Genomic DNA, 18,695 nt, shown 5'->3' on the forward strand with positions numbered 1-18,695 from the left:
GGGAGCGCAAGAGTAGTGTGGGAAATGTAGAAGCTAAAGAACTAATGACCCATGGACATGAACTAAAGTGGGGGAATGTGGGTGGGAGGGGGTGTGCAGGATCGAGGGGAATGAAGGGGGGAAATGGGACAACTGTAATGGCATTATCAGTAAACTATATCTTAAAAAATATTTAAACAGAGAAAGGCCCTGGGCCTGATGGCTTCATTGGTGAATTCTACAAAACATTTACAAAAGAAAAAACACAAATTGTTCTCAAGGTTTTTCCGAAAATTAAAGAGGAGAAAATGCTTTCTTACTCATTCCAAAAGGCCTGCATTGCCCTGATACCAAAGCCAGACAAAAACATTACAAGAAAGGGAAACTACAGACCGATATCCCTGATAAACATTGATGTACAAATTCTCAACAACATGGCAACAAATTGAATTCAGCAGCATGTTAAAAGAATTATACATCACAACCAAGTGGGTTTATTCCTGTAATGGAGGGACGGTTCAACAACAACAACAAAAAAATCAAGCAACACCACATTAACATAATGAAGAATAAAGATCACATAATTATCATGATAAACATAGAAAAAGCACAAAAATCAACACCCTTTCATGATAAACACACTCAGCAAACTTGGAACAGAGACTACATTAAGATAACAAAAGTCATATGTTGAAAAACTCACAGTAAAAATACACCTATCAGTGAATAATTGAAAACATTTTTTCTAAGATCATGACCATAGTAAGGATTCCTACTTTTTCCACTTCTGTTGAACATTATACTGAAGTTGTAGCTGGAGCAGGTAGACGAGAAAAAGAAAGGGCATCCAGATTGGAATGGAAGGATTAAAATTATCTATGTGCACAGATATTATGATCATATATAGAGAAAACCCTAAAGAACCACCAAAAATCTTTTAGAGGATATAAAGTTAACGTATAAAAATCTGTTGTATTTCTGTTAGTAACAGTGAACAATCTGAAAAGGAAGTTAAGAAAACAATTTTATTTACAGTCATATGGAAAAGAATAAAACCTTAAGAATTAACTAAAGAGGTGAAAGAATTGTACACTAAGTAGGAAACTGTGATGAAAGAAATTAGAGAAAACATTAAAAAAATTGGAAGACATCTGATGATTTCATGGGTTAGAAGACATTATGGTTAAAGTAAGTTAGTTTTACCCAAAAAGATCCATAGATTCACTGCAATTCCCATCGACTTTGTAAAAAAGCTGTTTTGCAAAAATAGAAAAATTCACCCTCAAAGTCATATAGAACCTTAGGGGACTCTGAATAGCTAAAACAATCTTGAAAACAAAGTTGGAGGGCTTACACTTCCTGGTTTCAAACTTTCTACAAATCTACAATGATCAAAATAGTATAGTACTGACATAAAGACAGACTTACAAAGCAATGGAATAGATTGTAAGAATTGAAAGCCTAGCTATAAAAACCCTTGCATCTATGGTCAAATGGTTTTAAAGAAGGCGGTCTAGTTCACTTAATGTTGACTGTACAATCTTCTCAATAAATGGCCCTAGAAAAAAATGTATGTTCATATACTAAAACAATGAAACACTTAGAAGATAACAGGGCAGAAGCTTCATGACCTTGGACTTGGCAATGATATCTTGGTTATAACACCAAAGGCACATTTCACCAAAAAAAAAAAAAGGTATATGGATGGCCAATAGGCACATGAAGAAACACTCAGCATTGCTAATCATTAGAGAAATACAGATCAAAACCACAATGCAGGTATCACTTCAGATCATACGCCATTAGAATTGACTGCTATCAAAAAACAGAAAAGAATGTTCATGCCCTGGCTGGTATGGTTCAGTGTATTGAGTGCAGGATTGTGAACTAAAAGGTCACTGATTCAATTTGCCATCAGGGCACATGACTGGGTTGTGAGCCAGGTTCCCAGTTAGGGGGTGCAAGGGGCAACCTATCGATGTTTCTCTCTCTCTCTTTCTCCCTCTCTTCCCCTCTCTCTGAAAATAAATGGAAGTGCTTCAAAACCTTAAGTCAGAATTACCCTATGATCCAGCATTTTCAGTTCTGGATATATATCCAAAAGAACTGAAAGCAGGATCTTGAAGAGATACTTGTTCACCCAATTTCATAGCATCATTAGTCACATTACCTAACATGTGGAGGCAGTCTATGTGCTTACCAACAGATAAATGGATAAATAAAATGTGGCATATACATACAATGGAATATTATTTAGTCTTAGAAAGAAAGGAAGTTTTGACCCGTACTGTAACATGAATGAACCTTGAAGTGATTATGCTAAATGAAATCAGCCAATCTAAAAATGACAAATATGTATGATTTTAATTGTATGAAGTAGCTAGAGTAGTCAAAATCATATATACATAAAGTAGAATAGTGATTGCCAGGGTCTGTGGGAAAGAGGAAATGGAAAAGTATGGTTCAATGGTTAGAGTTCTTGTTCTGTAAGACAGTGTTCTGGAGATGGGTGATGGTAATGGTTGCACTATAGGAATGTACTTAATACCACTTCAAAATGGTTAAGATGATATACATTATATTATGTGTATTTTATCAAGTTAAAAAATATGTTATTGAAGACCCCAAGAAATTTTTGTTTGAATTATAGCTGTTATTGATATTTACAATATTAGAAGTTAAAATGAGAATTTTTAAAATATATATTTTTTAAATAACAATAAGCCATTATGTACATTTTAACATAAATAACATTTTTAATTAAAAAATTACTGTATTTTCCAAAACAAAAATAATTTAATGAGAAAAAATGAATTATTTTCCATTTTTGCGAGACTTTAATGACTGGCCTAATAGAATACAGCCTCAGCATTTAATGTTATAATATGTTATTTGATTGAAGTATATGAAGAAAATTTGACCTCACTCATACATAGTTATAAAAAGAAGAGAATTTTAATAGAGATTTCAAATGATTGGGCATTGTCTTTTTTAATATTACACAGAAAGTCACAGATAGTTTAGGTTATTTGCAGTGTGGAAACTGAAACAATACATTGATCTGTATTGCATTTTCAAATGGATATTTAATTGGTGCATGATTTATAACATCATGCATTGTTCATTTGTAAAATATTGATTCCCCAACTCCTGAAGATCTTCTTCTAAATATTGTCACATTTGATAACACAATGTAAAAAAGTCTCATTTATGAATATCGCCACAAGTCTTTTCACACAAGTCTTTAAGTCCATCCTTTTCACTTCTGTTGTATGTGGGCTTATTTCTACTCTCAATTCTGCATAATTATTAGATATATTTGGGTTTGGTTCTGATATCATATTTTATATTATGTTTTCTAATTTAAAAAATTTACGCTATGAGTTTTATTTTCTTTGTTTTATTTATGTTTGATTCTTCTGATAATTTGGGAAGTTTGACTGTTGATGTGTTAGCATGTCCCATGATCAGGATTAGAAATCTCCCAGTTTATGCCGAAAAAAGTGTACTTTGCTCTTTCTCATCATCCTTGTTATTGTACCATTAGGTAATTTTCAAATAGAATTGGAAAGCCACCTTTTTTTATTAGTTCAATTATATTTTATTTTACATATTTTATTGATTATGCTATTACAAGTGTCCCATTTTTTTCTTCCCTCTGCCATGTACCCCCACTCCCACCAGCACTCCCCCACCTTTAGTTCTTGTCCATGGGTCATACATATAAGTTCCTTGGCTTCTACATTTCCCATGTTATTCTTAAACTCCCCCTGTCTATTTTGTACCTAACCAAATATGCTTCTTATTCCCTGTGCATTTTCTCCCACTTTTACCCTTCCCTCTGGTAACCCTGCATATGGTCTCTACTTCTGTGAATCTGTTCCTGTTCTAGTTGTTTGGTTAGTTACTTTTTGTTTTTTTAGGTTTGGTTATTGATAGTTGAGGGTTTGTTGTCACTGGAAAGCCACCATTTTTATTTTATCACTTTAAAACCAGCAATTCCAATATTATTCTTTTTGCTGTGAAACTTAACATGTGTGTGAAATATACACAAAAAAGTGCATAAGACATAATACATAGCTTAACAAATTGTTTTAAGCTAACATCTATGTAAACATAAGAGTGAGATCTTTGCTAACACTCCAGAAGCTATCTGCTTTTGTGCATCTTATCCTAAACTTTACTCTTCCCTGGAGATAGTCGCTATCATAATTTTGTAAAATCACTTTATTCTTGGCTTTATAGTTTTAAGTACAAATCCTTAAGGAATATGGTTTAGTTTCTCATTTTATATAAATGAAATCTTATGTATATATGATTTTGTACCTATTTCTGTTTGTAAAATAAGATATTTTAGGATTAAACATGTGTTTCTATGCACATTTATAGTACTTGCTATCTGACTAGACCACAATTTTCAAATCTGTTTTATTGTTGATGAATATTTGGATTCTTTCAGATTTGGAAATTGTGAGCAATGCTGCTGTGAACATTTTAAACATTTGTAAGCATACATTTATTTTCTGTATAAGTGTACTTTTCTGTAGGCTGTAAACCTTGGGATGATAGTCACAGGATAGGGACCTGTTCAAAATCACCATCATAGATGCTGCTGTACTGTTTTTCTGCCAGCTCCTCTTGCTGTACTACCTTGCCAGCACATGCTATTGTTCATTTCATTTTATTTTAATATAAGACTTGGTAATTGTAGCCTTTTCAGGGGGGAGTGTATAGTAGTGTTTTGTGGAATTCTCTGAATACAACTAATGTGATGGAGCTAATTTTCTTATGTACTAGATATTTTGGTTTCTCCTTTTGTAAAGTGTACATTCAATTTTTATATTGATTGACCTTTTTCTTACTGATTTTTAAAAAATATTTTATCTTTTTTTCAAAGATTTTGTTTATTTATCTTTAGAGGGGAAGGGAAGGAGAGAAGGAGAGAAACATCAATGTATGGTTGCCTCTTGTGAGTCCCCTACTGGGAACTGGCCTGCAACCCAGGCATGTGCCCTGACTGGGAATTGAACCGCGATCGTGTGGTTCGCAAGCCTGTGCTCAATCCACTGAGGTACACCAGCCAGGGCTTTCCTTACTGATTTTTAAGAGAATTTTTTGGTATATTCTGTTTATAAGCCATTTGTGTGTGTGTGTGGTCTATGTGTGTAATATGTTAGGATTATAGCATCAGGAATGCAGCACCATATTCCCTCCTTCTCTGTGAGCTATTCCGATATAAGGTGACAAGACCAGGTGGCTAAGTGTGGACCCCTCTGGCTTATAAAACAGGATCTTGTAACAACCCGTACTTGTAACTATATCATATCCCTCAAGGGACACATTTGGCTGCAAGAATCATTAAGTGCAGGGTAGCTATTGCCTTTGTTTTTACTAGATATTTATAGTTTATTGACAGGCTCCCAAGTTTAGATGCAGTTCACGAAACTGGGGTCATTTTTATAAAAGTAATGTTGCCTGGTAACATCTGAATTTCACATTGATCTTAATTCAGTGTATTTCCATGGAAATGTTGCTAAACTCCAGGGTCATTTCCTCATGAAGAAAGGGTTTAGGTCTGTTGGCTAACCCTTTCTTCCTGGGAAAAAATAGTATCTTTACAAAATTGAGTTTTCTAATTCATGAATGTAGTATATTTCTGTGTTTCTTTAGTTCTTTATTTTCTCACAGTAAATTGTGTTTTTTTTATAACAGTTATGTACATTTTTTGTAAATTCATTCCTAGTACTTGATATGTTTAGGCCACTATAAGTGGTCTGAATTTTTAAATTTCTGACTGCTTTTGTTGGTGTATAGAGTGCAGTTGGTTTTGTACATTGTTTTTTTGTATCCAGCAGCCTCTTTAAGTTTTCTTATCAATGCTAAAAGTTATCTGTAGATGCTTTTGAATTTTCTACGTACTCAGTGTTATTATTTATAAATAATGACAATTTCACAACTTTGTTTCTTTTTTTAATATTTATACCCTTATAGCTTTTTCTGGCCTTAGTGCAATGGCTAGGACATTGATACAGTGTTGAATGTAGGTGGTGATAGATTCTCGATTGCAAAGAAAAAACTAAATGTTTTACCACTGTAATATCAGCTGTAGGATGTTTGCAAGTTAAGAAATCGTCTGTCACTACTAGCTTGCCAGGATTATTTTGTAGATATAAATGGATCTTACATTTTACTAAATATTTTATGCAGTTGTTTAGGTGATATATATACCTGTTTTTCACCATAATCTGTTTTTAAGTATATTTTATTGATTATGCTACTACAGTTTTCCCAATTTCCCCCTTATTCCCCTTCCACCCTGTACCCCTCAGTTCTCCAGAATTCCCCACCCCTTAGTTCATGTCCATGGATTGTACATATAAGTTCTTTTAGTTCTCTGTTTCCTGTACCATTTTTAACCTCTCCCCATCTGTTTAATGTCTACCAATTACTCTTCTTCTTCTTCCCTGTCCCCTTTCCCTCCTATTCCTCTCTTCCCCATCCCCACTGAAAACCCACCATGTGATGTCCATTCTCAGATTCTGTTCCTGTTCTATTATGTGCTTAGTTTTTGTTTTTATTGTTTTTATTTCTTTTATTTTTTAGGTTCATTTGTTGATAGTTGTGAATTGGTTTTCATTTTACTGTTCATATTTTTTATCTTCCTTTTCTTAGATAAGTCCCTTTAATATTTCATATTAATAATGGCTTGGTGATGCTGAACTCCTTTAACTTGACCTTATCTGGAAAGCACTTTATTTGCCCTTCCATTCTAAATGATAGCTTTGCTGGGTAAAGTAATCTTGGATGAAGGTCCTTGGCTTTCATGACTTTGAATGCTTCTTTCCAGCCCCTTCTTGTTGCCTATAAGCTTTCTTTTGTGAAATCAGCTGATGGTGTGGTTTTTTTTTTAAATTTTAATTGTTGTTTAAGTACAGTTTTCTGTCTTTCGCTCCCATCCCAGCCCACCCCCAGCCTTCTCCACCTTTCTTCTATTTCCACCCCCCACCCTAGTTTTTGTCCATGTGTCCTTTATACTTGTTCCTCAGCTGACAGTCTTTATAGGAACTCCTTTGTAGGTAATTATCTCCTCTTCTCTTGCTGCTTTTAAGATTCTCTCCTTATCTTTAATCTTGGGTAATGTAATCATGATGTACCTTGGTGTGTTCCTCTGGGTCCAACTTCTTTGGGACTCTGGGCTTCCTGGACTTCCTGGAAGTCTATTTCCTTCTCCACATTGGGGATGTTTTCCTTCATTATATGTTCAATTAAGTTTTCAATTTCTTGCTTTTGTTCTTTCCCTTCTTATACCCCTGTAATTCAGATATTGGAATGTTTCAAGTTGTCAAAGAGGTTCAAAATCCTTTCTTCATTTTTTTGAACTCTTGTTCTTCATTCTATTCCAGTTGGATGTTTATTTCTTCCTTTTGTTCTAAATCGTTGCTTTGAATCCTGGTTTCTTTCCTGTCACTGTTGGTTCCCTGAATATTTTGCTTTATTTCATTTTTGATATCGTTCATTTGTTCTTTCATTTTTTGAGCTCAATCAGTTCTGTGAGCATTTTGATTACCAGGACTTTAAATTCTCCATCAGATAGGTTGGTCATCTCCTCATGCTTTAGCTCTCTTTCTCAGTCTTTGCTCTGTTGTTTCATTTGGGCCATATTGCTTTGTCTTGGAGCACCTGATAAGGGGACGTGGCCTTGGATATTCACTGGGGCAGGGCAACCCTCCTTGTTGCACTGTCGCTGCTTGTGGGGGAGGGGCCAGAGAGGGAATCATGCAGCTCGCCTCCTTGTCTCTAGTGTGCTTGCCAGTGGACTCTCCTGTGAGACTGGGAGTTTCTCTCACTGGGGCAACTGTTGCAGTCCACAGCTACCTCTGAGTCTGTTTCTCTTTAAGTCAGCCCTGCCCGCATAGCTTGCCCTCTCACCACATCCAGCCCCACCTGCAGGGTCTGCCCCCGCTGGTTTCTCTCCCTGCTGCCTTATTTGTCTGGTTGTTCTGTTTGACTGTTTCTTTAATTTCATGGATCTTGGAGTTCTATGCAGTTTGATTATCTGGCAGTCTAGTTGTTTATTAATTTTAGCTTGATTGTTATCCTCCTTTTGGTTGTGCGAGGAAGTGATGGGTTTCTACCTATGCCTCCATCTTGGCTGGAACTCCTCTATAATGTGTTAATATAGCAAATTACTTCAGTAGATTTGCTAATGTCAAATCAAATGTGCATTCCTGGAAGAGTGCAAATCAATTTTTAAACTGCTAGGTTCAAGGTGCCAGTATTTTCATTAAGACTTTTGTCTCTGTATTCATGATAGGTTTTCCTTTAATTTTGCCTTACCCATTGAGTTTTGGAATCAAGATTTGTTAGGGTCATTAAATGAGTTGGGGGATGAGCCTGTTTTTTCTTATTCTGGAATATTTTGTAAAAGGTTGGAGACATTTCTTCCTTGAATGCTTGGTGTTACTATTGGTGAAGCCAAGTAGAATATTTTTATAGGAAAGTTTTTAATTATAAATTCAGTTTCTTTTAAGTTTTAGGACTATCCATATTTACTGTTTCTTTAATAGTTTTTCATTGTCTTTTTTTTCCATTACCATTCATCACCTTTATACCCTCTTCCACCTCCACCTAAACTCCTTGCCCCCTACAATCACTACACTGTTATCTGTGTCCATCAGTTCTTTTTCTTTATTTTGTATTTCTTTTAGCTATACTTTGCTCGGAATTTGTTTCTTTCTGTTTATCTTGGTCAGTCACACTAGAAGTGTTACTGATTTTTGTCTTTTCAGAGAAGCAGGTTTTGGCTTTGTTGATTCTTTTTATTGTATGCTTATTTTCTACTTCTTTGTTTTTCTCTCATATTTATTATTGCATTTTTCCCTACCTTTGAGGGTGGAGGGGCTCACATTGCTTTTTGGGAGTCTACCAAAGGGCAAATCTTCCTCTAAACTCTCCGTTCCAGTCTAATCTTTATAAAAGTAGCACCAAAAGCTTCACTTGCTCTCTAGTTTTCTCCAGGTCTTGGCTTGGGGATACCTTTTGAGGTTTCTTAGAAAGTTTTCTTAAAAAAAAATTTTGTTTAGCTTTTAAAACATTGTATTCCATTGGTAGTCCAACTTTAATGTAAGTAGAAGGTCCACCCAGTACTATCTTAGTAACAGCATAATCTTTGTCTTCTAGCCTAATAACAAAGCCTAACTTTCTATTTTACTATGAGAATGAAATGCAGTTACTCAAATAAAAACACTTTGAAAAAGAATCAAAATGGTACACATATAAATGTTCTTGTTCTCACCTCTGCTGTTGTTTTGGGCTCACCAAATGTTAGGATTTTACCAAAGTTTCCTCTACCGCTTATAATAATTTGCAACAATCAGAAGGCCCCTAGATCAGTGGTATGGAGACCAAAATGTCCTACAACTTTAGCAGTGGTAGTGTATAATCTTATTGCTCTGGACTTAATTAGTTATAGTTCTAACCAGTAATCTAAAATCCAACAGAATGGGCAAAGGATTTTATTAACAGAATATTTTGCGGGGTATCCCACCTGTGGCCCATGGGCTGCTTGTGGCTCAGGATGTCTATGGATGCAACCAAACACAAAATCATAAATTCACTTTAAAGAATGATGAGTATTTTTGTGATTATGTGTCACAATGTATGTAATGTATGGTTTGAGACAACTCTTCTTCTTCTGAGGTGCGTAGAGACACGAAAAGGTTGGACACCCTTGCTTTAGGGTTTAAATTGTTTGGATCAATTGCCTCTTGAGTTAGTTAATTTAATGTACGTGGGGCAGTAATCTAAGGTCCAAAAAAGGTAAGAAATTGACTGAGGCAATCTCTAGTTTCAAGAAGCATACAGTTTCTGCTAAGATCCTAAAAGTAAATTGTCTCAAAATGTGAAATGTTGTGTAAGAGCACAGGCTCTGGAGCAGGTACACCTTGGTATAGATTCCAAGTCTTCTGTAGAGGGAAGAGCTGAACATATTGTAGTAAAAATGTTGTAAGAGACACAGAGAGTCAAAGGCACATTGAAAAAGCCTTCTGCTGACTGAGAGTTGGGAAGGGATTTCATGTGGGAGATGACAGTTGAACTTAATCTTGATGGTAGAATGGAATTATAGCAGTTGTACTTGGGACAGAAGACATTCCAAGAGGAGTGACAATCTATATGGTCATAGACCAAAAGTTGGGGTGCTGGGTGCTAGATAGGAAGACATAGTGATTTTAGAAAATGGTGAATCATCCTAGATCTTAGGTATGTTGAAAAAGACTTGAGATTCAATGCTCAGAATTATTTTAATATCACTTGGTATGTCCTTGAGAGCCATTCGAGACTTTACCTATGTTTTAAGAAGATTGTTGCTATGACAATGGGTCAGATAAGGAAGAATTTGGAAGAAGGAGGACCTATCAGGGAGATTTTGCAGTAGTCAAGGCAAGAGAAGTTAGATTATAAAAACATCCCAGCAATAAGATAATTAACTAGTAAGAGGTGATAGGTGATTGAGTTCAAAACTGATTCTGAGACTAAAAGTCTAGATGATTGGAACAATAGCAGTATCATTTACAAACATAATGAAAATGAAGCAGGTTGTATGGAAAGATTATAATTATGGTTTTGAACATATTGAGTTTGAATTTTATATGGCAGGAAAGACAGCCAGCTGGAAATGTCAACTTGAGATAGTTTGAACTATAAATGTATATTTGGGAATCATCTGCATTGAAGTGATAGAATCCTGGGAGTGAATCAGCCTTAAAGTGTGGAGAGAGAAAACTATTTAGAACAATTTACGTACAGGAATATTTGCTTGTTATCAGTGGAAGAAGGAGACAGCAAAGGAGAAAGTGGTCAGAAGACTAGAGCAAAAAACAATGGAATTGAAATTTCTTACAAGTATTAAAATTTAAGAAGTTTTATAACAAGTTATTTGACTCAGTTTTCTGAAAAAGAGCCTGTTACCATTGTTAGTAAGAATAACTAGGTGTCCCTACTCTCTTTAATATGTAATATGCTTTGTTAAAAGAAATATTGTATTTAAATGATCTACAGTGGAACACAGAACTAAGAACTATTGTCTAGGTCTCAAGTACTATTTCTTCTCTACCATCACCACTTCAAACTGGCTCTGTAATCATGAGGGTCAACATTTAACTTTAGTTCTCTGTTAAACTGAGATCAATGCAGTTTCATCTATGCAGTGGCTTGATTGAAAGAGAACTGGGAGGATCATCTAATTGAGCAAACTGATTATTCTGATCATAAAGATATAATTAGAATAGCTTTCTTCCTTTCTTTGGAAAACAATAAATTACAAAGTCATTTTCAGAGATTTTCACCAAATGCATAAATAGTTACATTGCCAAGAATTCCAAGTGCCCCATTTTGCACATAGAATATCAAGATTATCTCATAGTTAAAGCTTCGTTTAAAAAAATATTTTTCTATCTTGAAGAAATTCATGGCCTTTAAAGTTTCCAAAAGACTCTCAAAAATTGGAATTTAAGTGCCTGTAATGCACTGGGAGTAGTAATAATAATTGCAGTTAACATTTACTGAGTAGTTACTATGTGCTATACATTATGCTAAGTGTATTTGCATGAATTTATTCATTTAGCAGAATTTACCGAATGCCTGCTATGTTCCAGGAACTATTCTGCACACTCGGGATCAGTTAATAAATAAAATGAACGAAAATTGCTGCCATCATAGCCCTTTTATTTAGGAGGCTGGAGAGGTAATAAGCATTAACAGTAAGCATATTTTGTTAAATAAATAAGCCAAAATAAAGTATATGAACCATGAGAAGATAGTTAAGTACTATGGAAGAAATAGAGTAAGGTAAGAGGACTCAGGAGTGCTTTGTTGGGGTTGGGTGATAGTGATGAAGTTGCATTATTAAATAGGATGGTCAGAATAGCCCTAATGAAGATGGTTGCATTGGAGTTAAGTAATTATCTTAGAGCACAGCACTTCTGCAAATGGAACAATCTGTGCAAATGCAGTAAAATAGGACCATGTTAGGTTTACAAGGAATAGCAAAGAGGTCACTATGGTTCAAAGTGATTGAAGGAGAGTGTAGTAATGACCATAATGAACGAGAGGAGGGGGGAGCAAATCTTGATACTACATTAACACTCTTAAAGTACCATTATAATCCCCGTTTTATTGGATTGGCTAAAAAGTTCCTTTGGTTTTTCCATAACAGAGAACTGACACAGAGAAGTAAAGCAACCTGACACATTTACTACAAAATCAGGAGCCAGTAATAGCAAGAAACAAGTAGTTTCATCCATTTATATTAAAGGTTTCAAAATAATTTACCTGGCCCTGGCTGGTGTAGCTCAGTGGATTGAGCGTGGGTTTTGAACCAAAGCATCATGGTTTGATTCCCAGTCAGGGCATATGCCTGGGTTGCAGGCCATGTCCCCAGTGGGGCCATGTGAGAAGCAACCACGCATTGATGTTTCTCTCCCTCTCTTTCTCCTTCCCTTCCCTTCTCTCTAAAAATAAAAAAAGAAAGAAAATATTTAAAAAATAATTTAATTTTGTATTTCTTTGTGATCCTCTGCAAAATATTAGAAGAAAGGTGGGTAGTTCTGAAGTGAATAATTCATTGAATAATGCTGTACTTGGATTTTCTTTCTCTTCACCCAACATTTGCAGGGCTTATGATTTCATCAGTTTCTTCAAAACATATGACTTCTTTTTCTTGGCACTGCAGTAAGCATCCCTGTGAGATGTTTTAATGCAAGAGTTTTGTGTTAGGATAAATCCAAAGTTTAGTGTAATTTTTTCAGCCTTTTCATATTGAGCCTTCTTAGAAATAAGGGTATGTTCATCATCATGACATGGTGAGTTTTTCTTTTTTTTTTTTAAGATTTTATTTATCGTTAGAGAGGAAAGGAAGGAGAGAAGGAGAGAAACATCAAAGTATGGTTGCCACCCGTGTGTCCCCTGCTGGGCACTGGCTTGCAACCCAGGCATGTGCCCTGACTGGGAATCGAACAGCGATCGTATGGTTCTCAGGCTCGCGCTCAATCCTCAGCGGCTTTCTGTACTTCAAAATTAAGAAAAACTCACCAGCTCTGGCTGGTGTAGCACTTACTGGTGTAGCACTTACACCAGCCAGATCTGGTGAGTTTTTCTTACACTTACACCAGCCAGAGCTGGTGAGTTTTTCTTAATTTTGAAGTACAGAAAGCTGCTTTAGATTGTAATTGGTGATGACTCACATTTGTACATTACCTATATGTATGCTACTGATGATTAGACTGAATCAGTGTAACAATAGTTGCAGATTCCTGGCCCGTGTACATGCTATCCATACTTGGAATGAAGCAATGCTTTAATAATATAATTTGATACAGAAAAATATATTTTTCATTTTTAAGAATTTAATTTATTAATGTAACAATGGTTAATAACATTATATAAATTTCAGGTATACATTATAATTTATTATCTGCATATTTTGTGCTCACCATGTAAAGACTAGTTTCCTTCCATATTTGATCTCTTTAACTCAATTTTTCCTGCCCCCACCTCCTTCCCTCTGGTAAACACCAGTTTGTTTTCTATATCTGTGAGTTTGTTTTGGTTTGGTTTGTTAGTTCATTTGTTACTCTTGTTTTATATTCCACATTACACTTTTTTTTTCCCATCTGAATGATTTCACCTGGTATAATAACTCTGAAGCTCCATCCATGTTGTCACAAGTGACAGTATTACATTATTTTTATAGTTGAGTAGTATTCCATTGTGTGTGTGCATATACCACGTCTTTATCCAGTCAACTGTCTATGGACACTTAGGTTGTTTCCATGTCAGGCCATATAAATAATGCTGTAGTGAATATAAGGGTACATATGTGTTTATAAATTACTGTTTTCAGATTTTTAGGGGTATATGAGGTATGTCCAGAAAAAGTACAACCATTGCTAATATAATGAGAACGGTTTGCATGACATCGATGTAACTTGGCAGCCAAGGAGAGTGGACTGGAATGCACATGCATGAACAATGATGACTTCACTGTACTAGTCAGAGTGTTAGATGCCATTGAGTGAGCATGTGAGCCTGTGTACTGTGTGGGTCTTATTTTCAAAATGACTGAGCAAGTAGAACAATGAATCTACATAAAATTTTGCATTAAGCTTGAACATTCATTCCTCCATGGAAACTATTCAGATGATTCAGAAAGCCACAGCTGTGGGCAACTGGTGATGGGCAGCTTCATTAAAACAACACACCTGCTGGTGTATCACATGTCATGCAGAGTTTTTTTGTGAAACGTCAAATAACCTAGGTGACTGAGCTTCCCTATAGTCCAGATTTGGTGCCCTGCAACTTTTGGCTTTTCCCAAAACTAAAACCACCTTTGAAAGAGAAGAGATTTCAGACTGTCAATGAGATTCAGGAAAATACAACTGGGCAGCTGATGGCAATTGGGAGAACTGTTTGAGTTCCCAAGGTGCCTACGTTGAAGGAGAGTAGGGTATCATTGTCAGTGTTTGTATAGTGTTTCATGTATCTTGTATCTTCTTCAATAAATGTTTTTACATAGTGCATGGCTAGATACTTTATGGACAGACTTCTCATACTTAGAAGAGGAATTGCTGGATCATAAAAATACTTAAATGAAAACAATCCTTTAAGTAGTAGAAAATGGAAGAGAAAATGTATTTGTGCCCAGTTCATTGTTCCCTTAGCTTATTCATAAACTACTCACCACTTTCCTTCCAAGTTAAGTGACTAGAGGGATTTGAAAGTCACATTAAAAAGTCAACACTAGGTGGAAAGATGTAACAGTTCATTTTTATACATGTTAGATTGATAGTTAAGAGAGCTGTTATTTATTCTAAGGTAAATATGTAAATATTTTACTATATTGGGAATTTCATTTTTACCTAGTACACATTGAGCAGAATTAATCAACATTTGTTGATTTTTATATTGTGAATTTTTCAGCATTGATTTTGTATAGGAGATCATTTATAACTCTTTGCTAGATTCATGGTCTTTTACATAATTTGTTCATCTGTCAGTTAATAAAAAGTTAAGAAATTACATCCTTGGTGTTTTTTAGCAGTCTCCCCACAGGAGTAATGAATGCATAAATCGAAATTGTATAGGGTTGATTATTTTAATTGTTTAGCACTAACATGCTTTTGTCAAGTGGGGGCATCATTGGTCTTTCTTAAATAAGTTATGTGGCAGTTAAACTTTAATAGTATTAGGGATAACTAATTACTCTCCTTTCACTTTATTTTAGAGGGCCTCTATTTTATGTCTATAGCCAACACTCTTAACTGATAGCAAGATTTAAATTCCAGAAACATTTAGTAGTTTTTGAGTTTTCAGTTATACCAGCCTTAACAGTTACCATCACAAAATGTGGTTGTTGTTCAGTAAGAGAAAATACATGGTTTTAAGAAATATAAAAGTTTAGGGTAAAAAATCTTATTTTGTAGTCTTAGTTTTGTTGTCACCATTCTTGTTTTAAGGATAGCAACAAGGGGAAAACCAATTATATGCATAAGATTTAAAAAACACACAAACACGCACTCCTAAGTGATAATTTTAAGGTATTTTTGAGCACATCCAAAATACCATTGTGTGCTGTTGCTACCAACATCTGAATGTTGCTAATAGCTCTAAATTTGTTTTGCTATCATTAAATTTATATGGAAAGTATGTTTGATTGTGATTATTGTTGTGCTATCTAAATTGCATATGATTACTATATTTTAATCTCTCCATTAGTAATAGTTTGTGCTACTATTAGACTTCTGAATACAATCTTTAATCTAGTCAAAAAAGGAACTATATTTGTACATGTTTGCATGTGGGCAAATTTTTTTAGGGTGTGAGTTAGATATTCAGCCTGAAAATATTTAAGTACTTTAATAGTGTTTCCACCAATATAGCCTTTCCTTCTGTATAAGTTTAAAATCTTTTGTATCTACATCTTTGTCAGGTGAATGCCATAGCTAAAACAGAGGATAATGACTTGTAATTCATGTCTCTTTCTTGGAGGTTACAGTTGTCTTGAATTGACAGCTTTGAAGGACCTAAACTGACATCAAAAGGTCCAAATGATCTATTGAGTTGGCCAAAAAGTTCACTGGGATTCTTTGGAAGATGGCTCTAGTAGTGCTTAGTTATTATCTTTAACATCATTCGAAATAATTTTTTTAGATTGTATTGTGGCAGCTGTCATACCAGCATGTGTTTAAGAAATAACTTATCACCTTGGCTGGCATAGCTCAGTGGATTGAGCACGGACCTGCCAACCAAAGGATCACAGTTTGATTCTCAGTCAGGGCACATGCCTGGGTTGCAGGCCAGTTCCCAGCAGGGGGCGCACGAGAGGCAACCATACATTGATGTTTCTCTCCCTCTCTCCTTCCCTTCCCCTCTAAAGATGAATAAATAAAATCTTTAAAAAATAACAACAAAATTGGTGACTTTTTGTGTAGGCATTTTAATATGAAAAATGGAAGAAAATACACAGCATTTTCAGCATATTATGTTTTATTATTTCAAGAAGGGAAATAACACAACTGAAATACAAAAGAAAAAGATTTGTGCAGTGTGTGGAGAGGGTACTATGACTGATCGAAAGTGTCAAAAGTGGGTTGCGCAGTTTGTGCTGGAGATTTCTCACTGGACGATGCTCCACAGTCAGAACAGTTGAAATTTATTGCAATCAAATCGAGACATTAATTGAGAACAGTCAACATGATACCATGTGGGAGATAGTGAACATACTCAAAATGTTCAAATAATAAAGTTATTGGTGAAAATGAAAAATGTGTCTCTTATTTTACAGAAAAAACTAAACAGACTTTTTTTGGTCAACCCAATGGAAAGGTCAGTTAATGTTAATATTTGTCTTTGGTTAGGTTATTTTAATGTTTTCTTCTTTTCCTTTTTTCTAGCCAAGTCCTATTCCAAGTCCTGTTTTGGGGCGAAAGCCAAATGCTAGTCAGTCATTGCTTGCATGGTGCAAAGAAGTTACAAAAAACTATCGGGGAGTGAAAATCACCAATTTTACTACATCGTGGAGAAATGGTTTATCTTTTTGTGCAATATTACACCACTTTAGACCAGATTTAATGTAAGTAAAGTTTTTTCCATTCCCTACAAATATTTTGTAAAATAAAAGGCAGCTTTTAGAATAATAAAACAAATTTTAACATGTCCTAGAATACTTGACTTTATATTTCTTTTTTATTACTTGCACTTCTTCTTTTGGAAAGAAGTGCATGCCAGAAAGAAAAGTTCTTTCTTCTTGATACCTAAAAATAGTCTTATCTGTCTTCTTAAAATTATTTTTTCTCTTGATCTCTCATAGTGTACTGACTTGAAATACTATGAAAATTGGGCTACCCTTAAAATTAGGTGACACAAATAAGCCTGTAGCTCTTTGAAAATTGACAATAAAAGATTACCTCATGGTTAATTTGGTTGTCAAGGCTAGTGTCTGATCCCATGCCTTAACTTCTCTTTTAGATGGAAAGCCTCAGGCAATAAAACATGTTATCACTGTATTTACTTGTTTGTTTATTTATTTTCTTAATTTCCACATAATTAGTTTTGTTGATTGAATTGCTACTCACTCTTTGGTATTATTGCATGTCAATTTCTTAAATTCAGTTTGTTTTAAAAACAGCTGTTTTATCTAATACTGCATATACCCTACTGTGCCATTTCCTCCCTTAGTGACTACAAATCTCTGAATCCTCAAGATATTAAAGAGAACAACAAAAAGGTAAGAGCTGCCAAGAAAATGTACATAGTTTCAGTGTTGGCTTCTCTGCAGGCTTTTATTAATTTGGAGAAAGTGAGGTTGTTTTGTGAGGTTATAACTGGAGCTTACAGAAAGTAGTCCACTTCCTTGTCACGACCTTTAAAGGTCACAGGTGCTAGTCTGGCATCAGATTATACTATGTGTACAAACTTCATTAACTATTAAATATTTGTTAAGGCATATTGCATTTATTCAGAATTTAACTTTTAAAAAGTGCACCCAAAGCTATTGTGCTGTCGTAAACTACCAGGAGTTTAGAGAAACCTGTTGGGAGAGGATGCAGGCAGGTGTACATTTTCTTCACGAGAAAATGCCTATGATATTAGAAACAAAAATATATGAACAATGGTTTCTTTTTCCCACATGATTAATTAATATACTGAGGTCAGAGGTTCCCAATCGGTGTGTGAAGGATATTGATCCTTATACCCTTCGAGGTAGCTGTGCAAAGGCTGAGTTGCTGGAGTCCCCCCAGGCCAGCTGACTGTGGCAGCAGGTTGGCTTAACTACTTATGCCAATGTGCAGTACACCATGACATGTAAAAAGAGGGAACCACCTAACTCACCACACAGTAGTGCTCAATTAATGTTGTTTGGGATTTTTCTGTGTGTGCTGAATTGAATTCTTCAACTGATAAGTTCATGAAATGTATTGTCTTAGAACATGATTTCTTGATGAATAGAATTCAGGGCATCCTTGAACATGGCTAGGGGAAAAATATTTTTCTCAATCCTTTAACTGAAATTTAGCATTTCCTTCCATTATAAACTTAGGCAACAAACTACTGTAGTATTAGCCTTGAGTGAGACTTTGTCACCTTTAGCATCTCAGGTATTTTCATGCTACTTGACAGTTGTAAATATCTACAAATAACTTTTAAGCTCATCACTTCTT

General features: G+C 35.1%; 1 protein-coding gene across 1 annotated transcript in view; it reads left to right on the forward strand.

The window, feature by feature from the left end:
- Window positions 1-18,695, forward strand: part of EHBP1 (EH domain binding protein 1) — a 361,085-nt gene that overhangs the window by 226,437 nt on the left and 115,953 nt on the right. The window contains exons 12-13 of the mRNA XM_037049039.1: window positions 16,929-17,107; window positions 17,713-17,761. Coding sequence (XP_036904934.1) covers window positions 16,929-17,107; window positions 17,713-17,761 — 228 coding nt within the window. The remainder of the gene's footprint in view (window positions 1-16,928; window positions 17,108-17,712; window positions 17,762-18,695) is intronic.

This window comes from Sturnira hondurensis, unplaced genomic scaffold, assembly GCF_014824575.4.
Source record: "Sturnira hondurensis isolate 20B ecotype Veracruz unplaced genomic scaffold, ASM1482457v3 Scaffold0006413, whole genome shotgun sequence".
Classification (NCBI taxonomy): Eukaryota; Metazoa; Chordata; class Mammalia; order Chiroptera; family Phyllostomidae; genus Sturnira; species Sturnira hondurensis.